Source organism: Salmo trutta, chromosome 16 (assembly GCF_901001165.1).
Source record: "Salmo trutta chromosome 16, fSalTru1.1, whole genome shotgun sequence".
Lineage (NCBI taxonomy): Eukaryota > Metazoa > Chordata > Actinopteri > Salmoniformes > Salmonidae > Salmo > Salmo trutta.
Window position 1 is genome coordinate 28,674,250 of NC_042972.1, and position 22,079 is coordinate 28,696,328.

A 22,079-nucleotide genomic window follows, 5' to 3' on the forward strand; every position below is an offset into this window, starting at 1 on the left:
ATGTACATCGCAAAAAAAATGATGTCAATAAAATATGACAAAAGTATGTTCATACAGTTCTTATACATGTGTAATTGACAAAACAATCAAAAGAATTTCGAAAAACGATCCAGAAAGCACTTTTTTAAGGGGGTGATACGTTTTCGAAAAAAAAACATTTTTTAAAAGTTTTACTCTTGGGACTTGACTTGTGTTACATTTGCAATATGAAAAAGTTACGGTGGAGCGCGCTCGCCATCTATTGGATTTTTACAGTGTGACACTTGGCATTTGCCATATGGCATTTGCAATATGCTTTGGATGAAACGGCGTCCAAATGAGTGGTATTGGACATCGTGTGTATGTTTCGTACATTGCCAATATGTTCCCATTCATTTTTGTCCATTTCATGGGGGTCTTCCCTTACATAAGTATTCAGACCCTTTACTCAGTACTGCCTCGAGTCTTCTTGGGTTTGACGCTACAAGCTTGGCACACCTGTATTTGGGGAGTTTCTCCCTTTCTTATCTGCAGATCCTCTCAAGCTCTGTCAGGTTGGATGGGGAGCGTCGCTGCACAGCTATTTTCAGGTCTCTCCCGAGATGTTTGATCGAGTTCAAGTCCGGGCTCTGGCAGGGCCACTCAAGGACATTCAGAGACTTGTCCGGAAGCCACTCCTGCGTTGTCTTGGATGTGTTCTTAGGATATTTGTCCTGTTTGAAGGTGAACCTTCGCCCCAGTCTGAGGTCCTGAGCGCTCTGGAGCAGGTTTTCATCAAGGATCTCTCTTTGCTCTGTTCATCATTCTATTGCTCCTGACTCCCAGTCCCTGCCACTGAAAAATATCCCCACAACATGATGCTGCCACCACCATGCTTCACCGTAGAGATGGTGCCAGGTTCCCTCCAGACGTGCCACTTGGCATTCAGGCCAAAGTGGTTTCATCAGACCAGAGAATCTTGTTTCTCATGGTCTGAGAGTCCTTTAGGTGCCTTTTGACAAACTCCAAGTGGGCTGTCATGTGCCTTTTACTGAGGAGTGGCTTTCGTCTGGCCAAACTACCATAAAGGCCTGATTGGTGGAGTGCTGCAGAGATGGTTGTCTTTCTGTAAGGTTCTCCCATCTCCACAGAGGAACTCTGGTGCTCATTCAGAGTGACCATTGGGTTCTTGGTCACCTCCCTGACCAAGGCCCTTCTCCCCAGATTGCTCAGTCTGGCCGGGCGGCCAGCTCTAGGAAGAGTCTAGGTGGTTCCAAACTTCTTCCATTAAGAATGATGGAAGCCACTGTGTTCTTGGGGACCTTCAACGCTGCATACTTTTTTTGGTACCCTCCCCCAGATCTGTGCCTCGACACAATACTGTCTCGGGGGGCTCTACAAACAATTCCTTCAACCTCATGGCTTGGTTTTTGCTTTGACATGCACTGTCAACTGTGGGACGTTATATAGACATGTGTGCCTTTCCAAATCATGTTCAATCAATTGAATTGACCACAGGTGGACTCCAATCAAGTTGTAGAAACATCTCAAGGATGATCAATGGAAACAGGATGCACCAGAGTTCAATTTCGAGTCTCATAGCAAAGGGTTTGAATACTTATGTAATTAAGGTTCTGTTTTTTATTTTTAATAAATTAGCAAAAATGTCAAAAAAACAGTTTTTGCTTTGTCATTATGGGGTATTGTGTGTAGATTCATGAGGAATAAAAATGTATCTAATCCATTCTAGAATACGCTGTAACGTAACAAAATGTGGAAAAGGTCAAGGGGCCTGAATACTTTCCAAATGCACTGTATTACTTTGCGTTCACAAGTCTACCTTTCCGACGCTCGCAAGCCGTTACTACCAGAACAGTTTACTTTACAAACATTCTGACAAACATTGGGATTTGCCACATAATATGGATCTTGAAAGGGAATTTGATGCATTTTGAAACTTTTTTCAGTGGATGAAGGCGTTTTTGCCATGTCACCGGGTGTTATTCATCAACTTCCACAAGAAACAAAAGTCATAAAATAATCAAATATTTACAATCTCTTCATTATTTTATAGTCCGAGTTAAATTCTCTCTCAACAACGTTTTTTTTTGTGATTATTGTATTTTTTTTAATGTTATTACATACAGGTTAACATTGTTGTTAACCTGTATGTCCCTAGCTCATTCTTCGTCACTCATACTCACAGAGCTATGGCTAATGTAGGCTCCAAATTTCCACCCTGTTAGGATTATGCTCAGGTTGGAAAATGCGCCCAAAAATGTTCTGTGCCTGAGCTTGTGCCTGATGTTGATCAATATGTTTTTCAGAGAGTCAAATATGTCCCTTTTCTGATATAATACATTTTTTTTAACAGATAGCAAAAGTTGTGAGATCCAAAAGGCACTGCATCGTAGGAATTACCTGTCTATGGAAGCTACTGACAACAGGGAAAAATCTAATTTGCGCAAATTACGCAAATGTTCCAAATATCCGTCTGTGAGTTCGGTAGGTTTCATATGAAATACAGCCTGTTTTCACAGTAGCCTAAAGAGAACAGATTTAAAACACTACTCAGAAACGCATTCTTCCAACTGCGCTTTCATTTACAACAAGTCAGTAAACCAATCAATCTCAAAAGCCGCAGTGAGTGACAGTTCTTTTATATCTCAACGTGACAGCGCTATCTTTTTACTACCATGCGCGCCACATGGCAGTTGTAGTCCAAGACCAAAAGTTACATATTCCTTTCAGGATGTGATGTCCTCTCAAGAACTGCATTTACCATAATGGAGCCAACTGTTGTCATGCTGTCCCCGGGTGTGTGTTTGTGTTGTGTTAGCAGGCAGCCTGCTATTAGTTGACAGGCGAGCAAGCATCACTTTATTTCAATCACATCTCTCTGACAAATAGGCAGCACTGAAGACATTGCGGGAAAATTGCGTAGCCACATTAGGTAAGCTTTTAAAAAAACTCCATGACAATGTATGTGCATTAATTTATCAATGTTGTTCATTTCTTCCATGATAACAAAAGTATGACTTGCTGACTTGACAAATGCTTAATCATTTAGGCTCCAAATCAAATTGGTTTACTAGGCGTTAATTTCAAGCTACCATGGCAACATTTATTCAATCTAGTTAGGCCTATTGGTAACACAAGCATAATATTAACTAAATGATAATCTTTTGAAATGTATGAGGTTATGTTAATTTTAAGGGGACAGTTCAGCCCAAATTGGAGCATTTATCAATGAATCTAGGCTATTATAGCCTGTGCCATGTCATAATACGTTATAACTTTATCTTTTAGATGAATTATTTTTGTAAAAGTTTGTTTATTAATCCCTTAGGCTGTCTGAGGTGTAATCTACTTTTAAATGAAGCAAACATGTCAATTACCTAGTAATTACAGTGACAGGTTAAGATGTGTAGACAAAACAATAATGTACGATAACAAGGTTGAATAATCTTTGGGTGATAACAGCAACATCATGACAACAACAAAAATCCTGTAGGCCCATATTCCATACTTCACTATCATCGTTGCTTGGCTGCTGGCTCAGTTCTCTCACGCTCTCTGGAATCCTGCTTGTTTTGGTATTTTCAGAAACGATTCTGGCATGGACATTGAACGCTCATTTCACAACACTATGAAATCTAATATTTGCTCCTGTCCATCAACTACACTCGAAGAGGTTTTGCCATTCATCAGAATGTTACCAAGAATAGCTTTAGGCCCTTGACCTCAATCCATGACATTGCAAAATATGACGCCACTGCCTGTAGGCCTCCAATTGGAGATAAAACACACCAGCTGATGTACATCTACCACCTCTACTTTTTATTGTATTTAAGATCAGCTTTAAAACCATAAACTGGATTGAAGGCTTTTAACCAGTGCAATGAAAGGGTCAATATGTAGGTAAGTAGGCTAAAGGCTAAGGTATGCCTACATCCAAATATTTCCAACCTGGATAGTAGCTTTCAAGTAATATTGTAATTTAGGCTTACTACAAGCATGTTACTTTTAAAGAATACAAAACTATGGAATAGTGTAAACCAAATACCCTTTAAAGCAGATCCCACTGTTTTTCCTTCATCCATAGCTTGTTTTATGGCCTTAATCTCAAGCATACTCGTGGTGTTATTTGTTATGAACATTGGGACATATGCGTGTCTGTTACAGTGATCACATCACATTCCTAAACTTGTACAGCTATCATTTTTCATCAGCTGTTCTCCACTGGACTGGAACACATTTCACATTTCCACGTCATGTTTTAGTCCCTACAGAGCTCCGAATTGCCATGGAAAAGCAGTCCAAGGTGGAATTTCGGAATGTGGGACAGATGTATTTCCCCCAAAGTAGAGTGGAGTGCCACTACAGCCTTACCTCTCATTATCACTGGACCAACAAGGACTGGATAGGCCTCTTCAAGGTGTAGTGACATTCACAACCTACCTTTCTTCCTGCAAATAGTACATTTCACTCCTCTTATAGGGATCACCAGATTTTCCTGTTTTACATTTTTAGAAAAATAGCCAGAGTGATCAGTATAAAGGTATTTTAACAGCATTAGTAGGCTATTGGAAAGATTACGTTCCACATTTTTAATTAATCACTAAGCGTTTGTGCATTGTACTGTTTTGATGTTTAAAACAAAAGAACACTTCCAAAAAATCACAAGGGTAGCTTATTATTGATATGAACAATATGGAGAACTGCTAATGTCTCACTCAGGCTGGCTGGTCATCAGTGAAAGAGTACACCACTTTTGCATGGGCACTCACTCCTGAGGGGTACACAGAAGGAAATAATGCCAACTGCTGTGTACATTTCCAAGGTAAGAATGCATCCATCATGTCAGATTAGAACAGGAATGAGAAGTACCTTTTAAGGCTGGGTTTCCCAGTAAATTAGCATAACATTTTTTGTCAACTAGTCAAACCCCTTGATGTAGCATACAATTGACTTAAAATTGGTAAATATTATACTCAACACATTTGATCCGTTTTTGGGGAAGAAAATATGATAAACCAAACAAGTGAAGAAAGAAAAATCAATACCCCCACTCCATATCTCCTCCCTCTCCACAGCCTCTTACCTGCCCCGCCCCAGTGCGGTGGAGTACCAGTTTGTCTATGTGGATCAGAGAGGCGAGGTGTGTGCCCGCAGTCGCCAGTTCACCTTCTGCATTTCCAGGCCTCTGGATGAGCTGGAGACATTGACAGAGGAGCGGGACGAGGATGAGGAGGGCGGAGAGGGGGACGGGGACGACTTGCTCCTGGTGGTGCCCAGAGCTCAACTCCTGCAGGTGGGGATGTATGGATGGACAATAGCTCAGTTTCACTTAACTTCTTTATAAATGTGTCATACTCATGTTGTAATTTGTCCAACATGAGTACAGTTTGTGGGTACAATTAATGCACACATGAGGGCAGTCTATGTTAATAGTTTGGTTCCTTGAGGTTACTCCATACAAGTTGAGGGTTTAACAATTCATGTTTTGATCATTTCCCTTTGAAAATAGTAGTTGCACGCGGGAGCGTGGCGCAGCAGTAGTGCTGAAATCTATCAAGCACAAAGCCGATGTTGGCATGGGTTCGAATCCCACTTCAACTACCACGTTCCACCTGTTCTCACCTATAAATTCTGTGTCCCACTTCTACATTTCAAACATACATACATTTCAACCTGTCTGAAAATAATCCAACATGTGAGGAGATTGGAGCTCACGGTCCCTTTTTAAAAAAAGAAAAAAATGAAAATTGTTGCACTGCTCTCAAGCCTTCTTTCATGGACCCCTTGGTCTTCTCCCTTTCTCTCTCTCTCGCTCTCTCTCTCTCTCTCTCTCTCTCTTTCTCTTACTCTCTCTTTCTCTGTTACAATCAGACTCGTCTGGATGAATGCCTTAGAGAACAGGCTGATTCAAAACAGGCCCGGGAGGAGGCAGAGAGGGAGAAGGAGAGAGAGGAAGAAAGGAGCAAAAGGGCGAAGGAAGAGTGGGAGCGAGAGAGGGAGGGGATGAATGAGGAGATCTCTGAGTTGAGGGACAACCTGAGACGGAGCTGCGACAGGATGGAGAAAGTGGAGGGGAAACAAAAGGTATAACAGTATATGTACACTGGGTAATTGGATGATAGATCAGCAGGCAGTAACTGGTACAGTAGACACAGAGCTTAGAGTAAAATATTTCCTTATACTCCAGGTGTGCCTATTCTACATGCTGTAAATAAATGGATCTGGATTGTCTACAACTGCTTATAAGCTTAAATATATCTTGTTTATATAGCCATAAACCCTTTCATCGCTATTCTTCTCTCCCCCCAACACTGGAAGGATATGCAGTCCTCTCAAGAAACCTTGTCTACTCTATTGGATGAGAAAGCTGAACGCTTGCAGCGAATCAGAGAGCTGGAAGATGACATCATGGTTCTAATTCAGAGAGGGAAGGAGACAGAAGCTGAACTTGAAAGGTATCTAAGTGTTTGTGAAAGAGAATACTTTGACTCTGTCTTTTTTATTTTCTCTCGCTTTGCGAGTCAACCGCTTTGTTTTGTTTTGACCCACAGGATGAAGGAGAGAGTGAAAAAGATGTCCACTCAATTGAGGGATGAAGAAGAGGAGAGAAATAATCTGCAGGTAAACAATAGTGTATAGTTTCCCTCTCGTGCAGTAATACAGCTAGTTGAAATCCCTACATAGCCTACTCAGTCCTGACGTTGGTACTTGTGGAAGTGTGCCAGGACAGCAGATCTCTGGAGCCAGGCCAGATCTAACAACAGGTGTCAGCTCCTAGTACCCAGTGAACTGAACATTGGGTGTCAGCTCCTAGTACCCAGTGACCTCAACAATGGGAAGAAGATGATTAGGCATTTAACTTAACACAAGTTTATAGAAATCCACATAAAAAACATACTAACATCTCCCCTTATCCCCCAGGTGGAGAACGGGGCTGTGCTGACTGAGCTGAGGGCGATGCAAAAGCGTTTAGAGGCCAGCGAACGCGGGGCAGAAGGTCTGAGGCAGGAGCTGAGTGAGATGGGGGCTCAGCAAGGCCACAGCCACGCTGAACTGCACCAAGCCAGGCTGCAGGCCGCCCAGCTCACCCTGCAGCAGTCTGAGGCCGACCTGGCCCTGAGGGAGGGACGTGCCCACTGGGCCCAGGAGAGAGAGGCCTTCAAACAAGCAGCAGAGGTTAATGCAGTGGTTACTGGATAGGGAAGCACTACAATTCACAGCACAACCTCCAATACAAACATATACAGCACAAAGCAGAGGTGGGGGTAACCCGGTAATACAGAATTGGTGCAGCAGAACAGAGGGATAATGCAAGATCAAAAGCTGAGTAATTTGCTGATTCCTATTAGCCCAGTCCAGATTGACTGGCACCTGCTTTTTTCACTCAAGGTTAATGCATAGCACTAAGATTAATTCAAACAGCCCCTTTCTGAGCCCTATTTCTGGAGCAAGCAAAAGTTTCCTACTCCATTGAGGATTATGGCGTAATAAGGCTCCAACTCGTCTCTGTTTCACAGATCCTGAGCATATGAGGCAATAGAGCTTAGCCTATGCGGATGAGACAACCACCTATTTCAGTTAGCATACTGCCAATCATTTCTGTATTTATGAATCTTGTGTATGTGTATCCTATTTTTTATCTATGAATCTGTCTTTCCTTGCTGTAGCTTGATAAAGAGAGGGTGCAGAAGTTAAACCGTGAGGTGCAGCGGAAGGAGCAGTGGCTCCAAGAGGAGAGGATGGAGAGGCAGAAACTAGAAGTGGAGCTTGGAAAAGAGAAGGATTGCAACAGGGTAAATATAGTCAGATGTACTGCAATAGGTAGGCTATATTTCAGCATACACAAACACATAGACCATATACAACTATTGGTACACGAAAACATACATGTCTAAATATAACTGCCATCACCATCGTGTCACTAATCTGTGCCCTCATCGGACATTCAGATCAGATCGGATTTCGGGAAACTGTTTGCTGAACCCCAATAAAAAAAATATCCTTGGCTACTTTCACAGTACACACAAACGCAAACAGACACAAATAGATATGCCAGCAGCCTGGCATCAACACCCATTCATCACACACTGCTCCCCACAGTGAGTCACACAATGCTGTAAGTCACACTTACCCCACCGGCCATCTCTTAACACACCAGTGCCCCCTGCAGGTGCTGCTAAGCGATGCCCGCAGGGAGGTGCAGGAACTGAAGGCCAGAATGAGAATGAACCAGAAGGAGAGAGAGCAGCAGAAGATGGAGAGACAGGCAAGGATCAGGCTATTTGCTGTTAATGTTTCCATATCTGTGCTTGTCTTGCCCTGTAATGTTTGCTGTGTACACATTCAAATGCACACAGGACCTGCTGGACTACATGCATCAGTTGGAGCAGAGACTGGAGGTGGCTACAGACAATAAGTGGAATGAAGTGGCTCTCTACTACTCAACCAGTGAGTGATACTAACACCATAGAGGCTAATGTATAGACCCAATGCCAGGCAATCACAGTGCCCATTCCAGTCATATACAGTATAGTACAGACATCGTCCCATTCTTGGATGCTCATGACATCATATTTAAAAGACACCATGTCTTCCTTTGCAGCTCGTGGCGCTGACACCCCATCTCAGGATGAGAAACCCTCTTCTGAGGATGAGATGCCTGCATCTCCACTACCCTACCGGACACCCAGACTACCCTACTGGAGTGACGCCCTGGAACGCTCCTCTCACCGTAGTGTGAAGTGTCTCCAGACTGAGACGGTAGGCCACCGTATCACAGCCAACACAGAGAATACGTAATGGAAACAGCTAAATATAAGACTATAGCACATCCGAACACAGACCAAACATTTTAATATCAACAAAACATACTGACATCAAATCAGTTAAAATCACCATGTCAATATCCCTGAAATTGTTTTATTGTGTGTGTGTTTGTGTGTATATTTGTGTATGTCTGTGTGTTCTATCAATCTGGACTAAGGATGAGGAAGAGCAGAACAAGACCAGTAAGGATGAAGACAAACCACTGATTCTGCCAGACCTCACCAACCCCATCCTAAGGTGACCCTTCTGGCCTTCGGCCCAAACACTCCACCATTTCCAACCTAACCAATTTCTATGCTGACTGTACATACACAGTGCTGACTGCTGTTAAAACTACCCTGTCCCTTTCCTTTTCTTGTGTTATATTATTTAAAGCACTGCAGCAGTGCCAATGAATTAAAGAACAGCGGGAATAAGAGCATCTGTAAAATGATAATGATTTTCCCCCCCAAAACTAATGTGAGTGTTATAGAGGTAATGCATCAGCTGGAGTAGACCAGTGTGAGTAGAGCCACACAGGAAGGGATGGCGAGAGGGGGAAATAAAGACCAGTGGGAGTAGAGCCACACAGGAAGGGATGGCGAGAGGGGGAAATAAAGACCAGTGGGAGTAGAGCCACACAGGAAGGGATGGCGAGAGGGGGAAATAAAGACCAGTGGGAGTAGAGCCACACAGGAAGGGATGGCGAGAGGGGGAAATAAAGACCAGTGGGAGTAGAGCCACACAGGAAGGGATGGCGAGAGGGGGAAATAAAGACCAGTGCTGCCTAGAAGCAGTGTGGGGATGATCTATCACTAGTCACACAGTGTTCAGTATTCACCACATCATCACTCATTTTCTCTCTCTCTCTCTCTCTCTCTCTCTCTCTCTCTCTCTCTAACCATTATAACTATTATGCCCTTTCCCTCTCTCTTTCAAGCATCCATCCATCCACAGAGCATCATCCATCTAACTATTTCTCTCTCTTCTCTTTATCTTCCTCTTTTATAGTGAGCTTTCTGACTGCTCCCCCTTGTGGTAACAGCAATGAAGACAGAGGACAAGTTGCTTGATAGTTTACAATGTAGGCCCTACATTATGGTTGGCTACAGTCAGCCATGCAGTTTTTCTCTTAGCTTTTTTTTTACATTATATTAGTGGTTTGGTTAAGATTCAATGTTGGAAATTAAAAGATGTTTTGCGTGAAAGGTGACTATTGTGTCATGTTCACATGAGCAGAGTGTCAACGGATGTTTGCATAGAAATGGAACAGTGGTTTATTAGGCCATGCAACTTAGCAGATGCTAGCTGTAGACCTACATTTGAAATGAGAGGTTTCTTATTGAAAAATGTGTCTATTTGAAAATGTTACTATTTTTATCTAGGTATGCATTTTATCTAGGTGCTATAACTAGCCCGATTTGGGAGTAGGCTTTAAAAATGTTTGTGGATTTGTAAAAGTGTTCACAGGAGTTATAGAATGAACAAGTTGTGTCTATTGGTTATCTAGTTTTCTTTTATTTAATGATTTATCCATTTGACTGCGAAGTTTACTTTCTGAGTGCTTCACACTATGTGGAGTAGTTTCTGTAATAAAACACTACCTGTTTATTGATTGATGCTTGTCTCCTGTGATTTTTATGAGGTACCGTTAAGACAAACCGTTCATACACATTATCACAGAATGGCTGGATGGAGTGGAAGATCAGGTAGGTGGCTAACTGTCTGCTCCTCTGCCTCTGGTCCTCTGACAATTTCTACTCTTCGTCTATTACTATTCTCCAATACTCTCAACCAGTAACCTACTTTTTGCAGTATTCATCTCTCCTCAACCTCCTTTGACACTTAAACATCTGCATTCTGAAACCCACCTCTTCTACATAGCCCCCATGTTGCCCCCCCCCCCTCCGCCACCTGAATCTGGGATGGAGGAAAAGAGCTAATTATAAAATCAATGGTCTAATACAGCCTTCTCTGAGTCTGAAACATGGTCTGGAGAATCTAAGTCGCTCTGTGCCAAAACCCAAACAGTAGAGCTACCACCTCTTTGAGAATCACACCACCTCTCAACTATAGCATGGCATATCACACCAGCATTCTACAACAAGTCCATCCCTTCTTTCCTAATCTGTTCCTTTTCATTCACTCTCGGTTTATATTATGTTTGTCTATCTTAAGGTCCATCTGGGGCTCATGAAGATCCCTGGCTGTTATCTACTATAACGAATCTACAAGGCTTTCCTGAGTGTCTCTTGATGATGTATGTTCCAAAATGCCTTTACACCCTGATGTATCTGACAATACTGTTGTCATATTAATTTGCACCCAAGATGGGGTCAGCCCCCCCTCCACACCCCTTTCTCTGCACAGTTTTATCTCAGATCAGTCATACTCCAGGCAGCCAAAGGCAGATCAAATCTAAATAAAGACAGAAACGCATAAAAAGGGGGAATAAAATATACTGCTCAGCTACCTTAAATCCTCCACCCCATCCTGCGTTCCCATGGAAACGTGCCTCAGCGCAGTGGAATATACGAGGTCGTTTAAAGCTTCCTTGTAAAACAGTGGATAATGTATGGACCCTGTTTTAATCCTTGCACCGCTTTATCGATCTCTGTTTAATGAAAGATCATTATAGAAATAATTTAATTAGCAGTACTATCCCAATTTACTGCATTATTCTCTCTCCCTATTACAAAAAATGAACATGCTGACAAAACACATCCATCATTGAAGGGAGAAGTGTGCGTGCGCTCGTGTAATGCATGCAAAGATTGTGCCAACTTTCAAGAGTAGAGTGAGCATCTTCGCAAAAACACAGTAGTGCCTATCCCCCAATCTAACCAAATCAGCAGGTATTCAGTTCCTGTACACTAGAAAGCAAAATGAAGCATGGATGCACTGCCAATAGTTATTAGGCTAGATGATTAAGGTCATACTGTGGTAAGGCCCAGGGTGTGAGGACAGACGCTGGGAGACAAGAAGAAAATACAGGGAGTGAATATTTAATAAATAACCAACATAAAACGAAACGAGGATAGCGTCTGGACAGGGGAAACAAAACTACATTAATGCTGACACAGGGATGAAACAAGGATAGCGTCTGGACAGGGGAAACAAAACTACATTAATGCTGACACAGGGATGAAACAAGGATAGCGTCTGGACAGGGGAAACAAAACTACATTAATGCTGACACAGGGATGAAACAAGGATAGCGTCTGGACAGGGGAAACAAAACTACATTAATGTTGACACAGGGATGAAACAAGGATAGCGTCTGGACAGGGGAAACAAAACTACATTAATGTTGACACAGGGATGAAACAAGGATAGCGTCTGGACAGGGGAAACAAAACTACATTAATGCTGACACAGGGATGAAACAAGGATAGCGTCTGGACAGGGGAAACAAAACTACATTAATGCTGACACAGGGATGAAACAAGGATAGCGTCTGGACAGGGGAAACAAACTACATTAATGTTGACACAGGGATGAAACAAGGATAGCGTCTGGACAGGGGAAACAAAACTACATTAATGCTGACACAGGGATGAAACAAGGATAGCGTCTGGACAGGGGAAACAAAACTACATTAATGCTGACACAGGGATGAAACAAGGATAGCGTCTGGACAGGGAAACAAAACTACATTAATGCTGACACAGGGATGAAACAAGGATAGCGTCTGGACAGGGGAAACAAAACTACATTAATGCTGACACAGGGATGAAACAAGGATAGCGTCTGGACAGGGGAAACAAAACTACATTAATGCTGACACAGGGATGAAACAAGGATAGCGTCTGACAGGGGAAACAAAACTACAGTAATGCTGACACAGGGATGAAACAAGGATAGCGTCTGGACAGGGGAAACAAAACTACATTAATGCTGACACAGGGATGAAACAAGGATAGCGTCTGGACAGGGGAAACAAAACTACATTAATGTTGACACAGGGATGAAACAAGGATAGCGCCTGAACAGGGGAAACAAAACTACATTAATGCTGACACAGGGATGAAACAAGGATAGCGTCTGGACAGGGGAAACAAAACTACATTAATGCTGACACAGGGATGAAACAAGGATAGCGTCTGGACAGGGGAAACAAAACTACATTAATGCTGACACAGGGATGAAACAAGGATAGCGTCTGGACAGGGGAAACAAAACTACATTAATGTTGACACAGGGATGAAACAAGGATAGCGCCTGAACAGGGGAAACAAAACTACATTAATGTTGACACAGGGATGAAACAAGGATAGCGTCTGGACAGGGGAAACAAAACTACATTAATGCTGACACAGGGATGAACAAGGATAGCGTCTGGACAGGGGAAACAAAACTACATTAATGCTGACACAGGGATGAAACAAGGATAGCGTCTGGACAGGGGAAACAAAACTACATTAATGTTGACACAGGGATGAAACAAGGATAGCGCCTGAACAGGGGAAACAAAACTACATTAATGTTGACACAGGGATGAAACAAGGATAGCGTCTGGACAGGGGAAACAAAACTACATTAATGCTGACACAGGGATGAAACAAGGATAGCGTCTGGACAGGGGAAAGAAAACTACATTAATGCTGACACAGGGATGAAACAAGGATAGCGTCTGGACAGGGGAAACAAAACTACATTAATGCTGACACAGGGATGAAACAAGGATAGCGTCTGGACAGGGGAAACAAAACTACATTAATGTTGACACAGGGATGAAACAAGGATAGCGTCTGGACAGGGGAAACAAAACTACATTAATGCTGACACAGGGATAAAACAAGGATAGCGCCTGAACAGGGGAAACAAACTACATTAATGCTGACACAGGGATGAAACTGTGGAATAGACAGATATAGGGGAGGCAATAAATCGGTGATGGAGTCCAGGTGAGTCCAATGAATCGTTACCCATCGTTACCCATCGTCACCCATCGCGCCACAAAAGCCGCGGCCCTTGCAACGCAAGGGGAAACCCTACTTCAAGTCTCAGAGCGAGTGACGTCACTGATTGAAACGCTATTAGCGCGCACCACCGCTAACTAACCGCTAACTAACTAGCCATTTCACAGGCATGACACAGGGTTGGTTATGTTATATAGGCCTAGGACTGTTACTGCAGATATGGTGATGGAGACATTAGGTGACATTACAAACTAAAATAGGTAAAGGTCTTAATCTAGGGGTCAAGAGAGAGAAAGAAAAAGAGAGCAACAACTGCACTTCCTGTCAACATCATTTAGTTGACTCCATTGCAGCAGCAATCTGCAAATGCACATTACTTTCTATGAATCTGAGTCTGTCTGAATCCATAGTTACTTGAAGAATATTTATTTGAAAGTCATGTAATTCCTCATTGTCCCTGTTTGACTGATTACACATGGGTGGAAGTGTCTGAGCAAGATTAGCTATGGGCTATCGAAGGTTTTCTAGTAGGTTCATTTAAAAGTTTTTTTTCAATATCATAGAGTTAACTTTGCAGTAAAACAAAGGTAGGCTATAGGTAGGCTATTTCACAATGTAACTTAGATGCTAGCTAGGCTACTTACTAGCTCTCGAGAACCCAAAGGCATATACCCACCCCTTGAGTTCTCAACTGAAGGTATGGACTACAGCTGGATCAATGAACTACAATCCAGACACTCTGTTTTAATGTTTACAAAAAATATTAAAACAATATGGTTTTGGAAACCTTTGGAACTTAACTTTCATAAAAGCGAGAAATAATCTTTCAAATAGAAAATATACACATACTGTGCGCAGTTTAGCAAAGTTGCACCTAGCTGTTTTCACACACTACCTGGGCTATGACACATCCTCTCACCTTGCGCATTGGACCATTCCATTCCACATTTCTGGCTGGATCGCATGTGTTTCTGAAAATACAGCCAGGTGCAACTTTCTTAAACTTCGTACAGTAAGTGTATCTTTTGTATTTGACTTTTTATTTTTGCTTATATGAAAGTTAAGTTCCAAATGTTTCCATAACTGTATAGAGTGTGAGGTGTACAGTATTAGCGTTTAGACAGAGCATTTGGGCAGCCTTTGGGCATTTCCAGCACAAGGCCTAAAGTAATAGACCTACCTACTGGTAAACTGAAATGTTTAATAAACTGTTCAAACATTGAAATTAATTTAATTAATAACTGTAAAAGTCAAACATATCAAGAAATAGGGCAAACAGATCAAATTGTTACGAGAACACAACTTCAAGCCTGCTTCAAGCTACCTCATGAGACAGAAAGTGCACAAACCGTTAAGGTTGAGATTGGATTGATGCGAGTGCGCGGTAGTTGTGAAAGGTGGTCAAGATGGGGGAAGTGGATGCCAGGGTTGAATCGAGCAGGATGTTGAGCGAAGCTGCTGAGGATGAACAGTAGTGTTAAAGAGGAAATTATCTAAAATTGGAGTGAAAGGTACGTCTTCGTGTATGTCGGATAAGGATTTGTTTGTTGTTGGGATGCTTTTGTTGATTTAGGATGCATATCTTGGAGACCTGTTTGCGGTGTCGAAGATGGTGAAGCATGCACTGGTGGAATCTATCAAAGTGACCAGAAGTGGTCTTATTCTGATTAATTGTGCTTCTGAAGAACAGAGGAAGACTGCAGTGGGCCTCAAAAGAATCCATACAACAGAAGTATCATGCTTTAAACTTCAGAGTGGAGCGCCCATTAAAGGAGTCATCACAGGGGTAACGATGGATGTTAACATTGAATACCTGAAGAGAATTCCAGGAGTGGTTGGTGCCTGGTGAAAAGGAGGAACGTCTGTCGGTTATGTTGGTTCTGTAAGATTCACAGTAAGAGCTTTCACTCCCAAACCATTGTAGTGTTGTCACGACTTCCGCCGAAGTCGGTCCCTCTCCTTGTTCGGGCGGCGTTCGGCGGTTGACGTCACCGGCCTTCTAGCCATTGCTGATCCACTTTTCATTTTCCATTTGTTTTGTCTTTGTCTTACACACCTAGTTTCAATCCCCCAATTACCTGTTCATTATTTAACCCTCTGTTCCCCCATGTTTGTTTGTGAGTGATTGTTTCTATGTAGGTAGGTCCATTATTGTGGGCTCTGTTGTTGTATTGCATTTATTATATGTTGAGTAAAATACGTTTATTTACTCATATCTGCTGTCCTGCACCTGACTCCTATACACCAGCTACACATAGACTACCTGACAAGTGTAAACATTTTAAAGGATTTGGCAATGTTTTAGTGTGTGCAGACGGACGGAGTATACTGAAGAATGATGTGTAGAAGGACAATGGTGTTGCAATTGTGTTGGGGATCAAGATCCCGAGTTCCTGGAGTGCCCTGTAAGGATGGAGCTGGAAGTGGCAAAAGTTAGAGTGGTCAATCGGAGGCAATTAAAAGTGTTGAGAAAACAAGTGACGCTAGTGAAGATATGGTAGTGGACATTATTGTAGCTGCGACTGAAAAGTTTTTGTGACATCAAGAGTTTTCATCGGAAGACTTGCAACTTGGTACTGGCGCCGGAAAACAGCCCGCCCTCCCAAGCTCCCCTTAAGCCAGCGGATGCTGCTGAGGGGAGGACGGCTCAAAATAATGTCTGGAACGGAGCGAATGGAATGGCATCAAACACATGGAAACTGTGTTTGGTGTATTTGATACCATTCCACCTATTCCACTCCAGCCATTACTATGAGCCCATCCTCCCCAATTAAGGTGCCACCAACCTCCTGTGTCTTGAGCCTGTGTAGGGATCACATTGGTTCCATCTTTTTGGAATCCTGTTTCCATCCTGCACAGTAGGTGGTGGCATGCAGACTAAATTGTGCAAATGCTTACATACTACAGAAGAAGAAGACATGAGTGTGCGTAAAGACATATTTTGGTCTTCAGGAGAAGAATAAAAATTTTTTGGGGGCGGTTCTTAACTGAATGCATTCAACTGAAACGACAGATTTTAACCTTGTCAGCTCGGGGATTCGATCCAGCAACTTTTCGGGTACTGGCCCAACTCTCTAATCACTAGGCTACCATTACCATTGGAAGCTTTGTAGCTAGATCAATTAAAGCCACTTTTCTGAGCTAAAATTTAAATTAACCTTTTTGGGTCCATACACAGATTGGCTACACAGTTACACATCCATAGCATGCAGGTATTTTTTATCCTCCACTACACAATAAGCAAGAAAATAGTCAGCTACTACTATGTCACTTGCATTGGCAAATACCCTTACAAAAGAAGATTGCAGTGAGAGTGCAGTATAACTGCAGTGAGAGGTGCAGTAAAACTGCAGAATGTTGCAAATACTGCATTCAAAATAACGGTCCCTTTTACTGCAGTAATTTTGCAGTGTAACTGCAGTTAATCTGCAATTACTGAGTCCAAAATACCACAGTCAACTGCAGTTACTTCAGTTACTTTTTTGTGAGGGTATCTTCTACCTCTTAAGTTAACGTTACATTACTACAATAAAGAACAACAACAAGTGGTTGACTTACAGTTGAAGTTGGAAGTTTACATACACCTTAGCCAAATACATTTAAACTCAATTACTGACATTTAATCCTACTAAAAAGTCCCTGTCTTAGGTCAGTTAGGATCACCACTTTATTTAAGAATGTGAAATGTCAGAATAATAGTAGAGAGAATGATTTAGTTCAGCTTTTATTTCTTTCATCACATTCCTAGTGGGTCAGAAGTTTGCATACACTCAATTAGTATTTGGTAGCATTGCCTTTAAATTGTTTAACTTGGGGCAAACGTTTTGGGTAGCCTTCCACCAGCTTCCCACAATAAGTTGGGTGAATTTTGGCCCATTCCTCCTGACAGAGCTGGTGTAACTGAGTCAAGTTTGTGGGCCTCCTTGCTCGCACACACTTTTTCAGTTCTGCCCACAAATCTTCTATAGGATTAGGTCAGGGCTTTGTGATGGCCACTCCAATACCATGACTTTGTTGTCCTTAAGCCATTTTGCCACAACTTTGGAATTATGCTTGGGGTCATTGTCCATTTGGAAGACCCATTTGCGACCAAGCTTTAACTTCCTGACTGATGTCATGAGATGTTGCTTCAATATATCCACATCATTTTCCTGCCTCATGATGCCATCTATTTTGTGAAGTGCACCGGTCCCTCCTGCAGAAAAGCACCCCCACAACATGATGCTGCCACCCCCCATGTTCACGGTTGGGATGGTATTCTTCGGCTTGCAAGCCTCTCCCTTTTTCCTCCGAACATAACGATGGTCATTATAGCCAAACAGTTCTATATTAGTTTCATCAGACCAGAGGACATTTCTCCAAAAAGTATGATCTTTGTCCCCATTTGCATTTGCAAACCATAGTCTGGCTTTTTTATGGCTGTTTTGGAGCAGTGGCTTCTTCCTTGCTGAGCGGCCTTTCAGGTTATGTCGATATAGGACTCGTTTTACTGTGGATATAGATACTTTTGTACCTGTTTCCTCCAGCATCTTCACAAGGTCCTTTGCTGTTGTTCTGGGATTGATTTGCACTTTTCACACCAAAGTACGTTCATCTCTAGGAGACAGAACGCGTCTCCTTCCTGAGCAGTATGACGGCTGCGTGGTCCCATGGTGTTTATACTTGTGCACTATTGTTTGTACAGGTGAACGTGGTACCTTCAAGTGTTTGGAAATTGTTCCCAAGGATGAACCAGACTTGTGGAGGTCTACAAATTTTTTTCTGAGGTCTTGACTGATTTCTTTTGATTTTCTCATTATGTCAAGCAAAGAGGCACTGAGTTTGAAGGTAGGCCTTGAAATACATCCACAAGTACACCTCCAATTGACTCAAATTATTTAAATTAGCCTATCAGAAGCTTCTGAAGCCATGACATAATTTTCTGGAATTTTCCAAGCTGTTTAAAAGACATCCAGGGATTGCCATTGATTAGGCCTACATTAATAGATGCGTCTTGCTGACAAATTGACCTTTTCTTGTTGCCTGAAAACCTGAAACAGTGGCCACGAAGCTCATCACTAAGCTAAGGATCCTCGGACTAAAGACCTCCCTCTGCAACTGGATCCTGGACATCCTGACGGGCCGCCCCCAGTTGGTAAGGGTAGGATGCCACGCTCATCCTCAACACTGGGGCCCCTCAGGGGTGCAGTCTTACTCCCTTCCTGTACTCCCTGTTCATCCACGACTGCGTGGCCAAACACGACTCCAACACCATCATTAAGTTTGATTACCGACAACGATGAGACAGCCTATAGGGAGGAGGTCAGAGACCTGACAGTGTGGTGCCAGGACAACAACCTCTCCTTCAATGTGAGCAAGACAAAGGAGCTGATTGGACTACAGGGAAATGCGGGCTGAGCAAGCCCCCATTATCATGGACGGGGCTGTAGTGGAGATGGTCGAGAGTTTCAAGTACCTTGGTGTCCACATCACCAACAAACTATTATGGACTAAACACACCAAGACAGTTGTGAAGAGGACACAACAACACCTTTTCACCCTCAAGAGACTGAAAAGATTTGGCATGGGTCCCCAGATCCTCAAAAGGTTCTACAACTGCACCACCGAGAACATCCTGACCGGTTGCATCGCCGCCTGGTATGGCAACTGCTCAGCATCTGACCGTAATATGTAGCTAGATGTAGTAGGCTAATGTTAACTAGCTGGCTAATCATTGCCCATGAAAGGAAGTTAGGCTAGCGAGCAAGCATTTTAACAAAAACTAAAAGCGTGTACTCCATGACAGAGTAATTGACCGTTTCGGCAACATGAAAGAGAGGAGGATGGCATTGGTGTTTCTCTACAAATATGGCGAGTTTGAGCATCCAAGCAAGTGAAACAGGGTTCTACCTGGAACCAAAAAGGGTTCTCCTATGGGAACAGTCGAAGAACACTTTAGGGCACTGAGTTCGAGCCCATGTAATATCAAATAAATGTTGCACGTTCAACTATGGTCTCTGCTGTCTACGGTATATTTCCATTATAGGACACATTTTGTACTTTTCACTTACATGTATTTTCTCCTTTAAAGTAGTCTATTGGCCTGGCGAAACCGCAAACCATGGTTCAGATTTGTTTAAATAGCCACCGATAAATTCAGCTTACTTAGCCACTGATAAATACAAAAAATGGGTAATGTTATTATGTCCACAATTGCATGGCCAATTCAACTCAATTACTTAGTTTGATCATATCCTAATAACCTTTTCGTACTACAGTATCTCTCTGACCTGTACAGTACTGTGCTGGCTTAGATATTTTCTTTCAACATTTTCCTTTCCAGCAAGGTTCCAGCAACTGTGGTGGATATGTAACCAGGCCAGCACAGTACAGCTCAACAGTGTTAAATGGGTGGTGTAGCCACAAGGAACATGCTAATGTTGCCGCATTCATTCCCAATAGAGTAGGAGTGGATTCACTTTACTATGGTAGAACTACATCGCCCCCCAGTGTGTTTTGACCAGGTATGCATCTGTATTGATGCTAATGACATGATGATACAGTACACATGTAATACAAATGAACACACACATATAGAAGATACGTTTCTTTATAAAATCAAAATATTAACAACAGCATCCAAACGTACAAGAAATGACAACTGCCTTAATTACCTTTTTTTTTAAGGGACAACAAAGACAGGCGAAACAAAGCGTTGTTTTGAGAAACTTTGATAAGGGACAGCCGATATGAAACAACAGAAAAACAAACTACCAGTATATTTTATCTCACAAGAGCATACAAACACAAACTGGGGATTTCATGTTTTTACACAAACAGAAATACAAATCATAGACAGATTTTGAAATCCCTGAATTTAGAGTACAAAAAAACATAATGTTTTTACAAATTAAATTGAAAAATTAAAGTTATATTATAGTTATGAACACCAACAAATAAGAAAATTAAGACAAGTATAGTACATTCTCAAAAGCAATTATTTATCTCATAAAATACCCAACAATTCTCAAGCATTAAAAAGATAGAGCTTATCGATAATACTACAAGCTGTAAAAAGGAACAAAAATACAACAGCACACACATTTAAAATAATTGGCCTAATTGAAATTCTTCCTGAATGATAACACTGGTGTAATTGTTTTTCTTTGGTTAATCTATTCTCAGTTATCATTGCCATCAAACAATCACTACTGTATTTCAGCTGTCTTTGAAAAGTTTTTGTCCAAAAATATGCCCTATTTTCTTCAAATATATTGATCGTGCTTGCTAAATGCACAAACACCATGCTTCTTTGCTACATCTGCTTATCTTCAAACAAAACATTGACAATATAACAAGGAAACAATGAACAAATACTTAAATCAGTACATGTCAGATAAAAATTGTCAAACAGGCCTGATGGAAACAGCACATTTGTCGGTACACTTTCCAAATGTTGACAAAACAAAATATGCTAGACAAAGTGGAAACGCGGTGGAAACGCCTTCATGAGCGAATATTGATATATTAACTTTCATATCGAAGTAAACTTTGAGTCACACGATGATTGTGTGTTCATCCCACTATGACTCGGTAAAGCATGCAGTAAATAAATTATGGTGAACTTCACAGGGTGGTGAAAGTGCACGCTGATGAGTTTGATGCTCCTTTCCAATAAATATCGAGGGTCTTATTCTGGTGACATGATGATTGTCATGATGATTTGACAAATAAAAAGAATCTCGCTTTTATCATGTAGGTAGCCTATACCCACACTTTATCTGCGAGCTGTTGGCATTTCGCTACACCCGCAATAACATATGTGACAAATGTGACAAATAAAATGTGATTTGATAGAGCGTACGTGATGTATTGTTACAAAGCCATCAGTAGAGTTGAAAATGCGATGGAAACCCATTTACCTTGTATTTTTTATTCGGTACATGGAAATTTAACTGGGCAAGTTATTTTTATGTGCGCACAGACTGTTATCTGCAAGTCAATTTGATGGAAACACATCTCTGGTTGGAAAATGTGCATATAGATTTTATGCGGATTTTAGAATATTCACATGGAAATTTGTTGCCAATTGGATGGAAACCTAGCTAGTGACAGGGTCCTCCGTAGCATTCTGAGGCCACACACGCACACACACACCTACAAAAATAGCCTATAGACACTAAATATGGCTTTTGTTTTAAACAAGTGCTATCAGATTTCTCACTAGAGTGGCTATGTGAACTGTGCTGCAGTGAGGGCTGAGGTTTATGCATCAGGGTGTGACTATATAGGCACATTCTCCCCCTACTCCAAGAGGTCCTGGCTGAGTACTGAGTAACATGTAGGCCTGTGCAGTGGCTGATGACGTGAAGGTGTAAATCACTCTTTCAGAAT

At 42.0% G+C, this 22,079-nt stretch overlaps 1 protein-coding gene across 1 annotated transcript; it reads left to right on the plus strand.

The window, feature by feature from the left end:
- Positions 1-2,787: 2,787 nt before the first annotated feature.
- calcoco1b (calcium binding and coiled-coil domain 1b) lies at positions 2,788-10,399 on the plus strand. Its single transcript, XM_029693851.1, has 14 exons — positions 2,788-2,911; positions 4,242-4,396; positions 4,699-4,801; positions 5,055-5,272; positions 5,851-6,063; positions 6,298-6,434; positions 6,531-6,600; positions 6,901-7,155; positions 7,647-7,772; positions 8,150-8,245; positions 8,337-8,427; positions 8,582-8,739; positions 8,963-9,042; positions 9,796-10,399. Exons 2-14 carry the CDS (start codon positions 4,265-4,267, stop codon positions 9,824-9,826), a joined length of 1,710 nt encoding a protein of 569 aa, XP_029549711.1. The 5' UTR covers positions 2,788-2,911; positions 4,242-4,264; the 3' UTR covers positions 9,827-10,399.
- Positions 10,400-22,079: the final 11,680 nt, after the last annotated feature.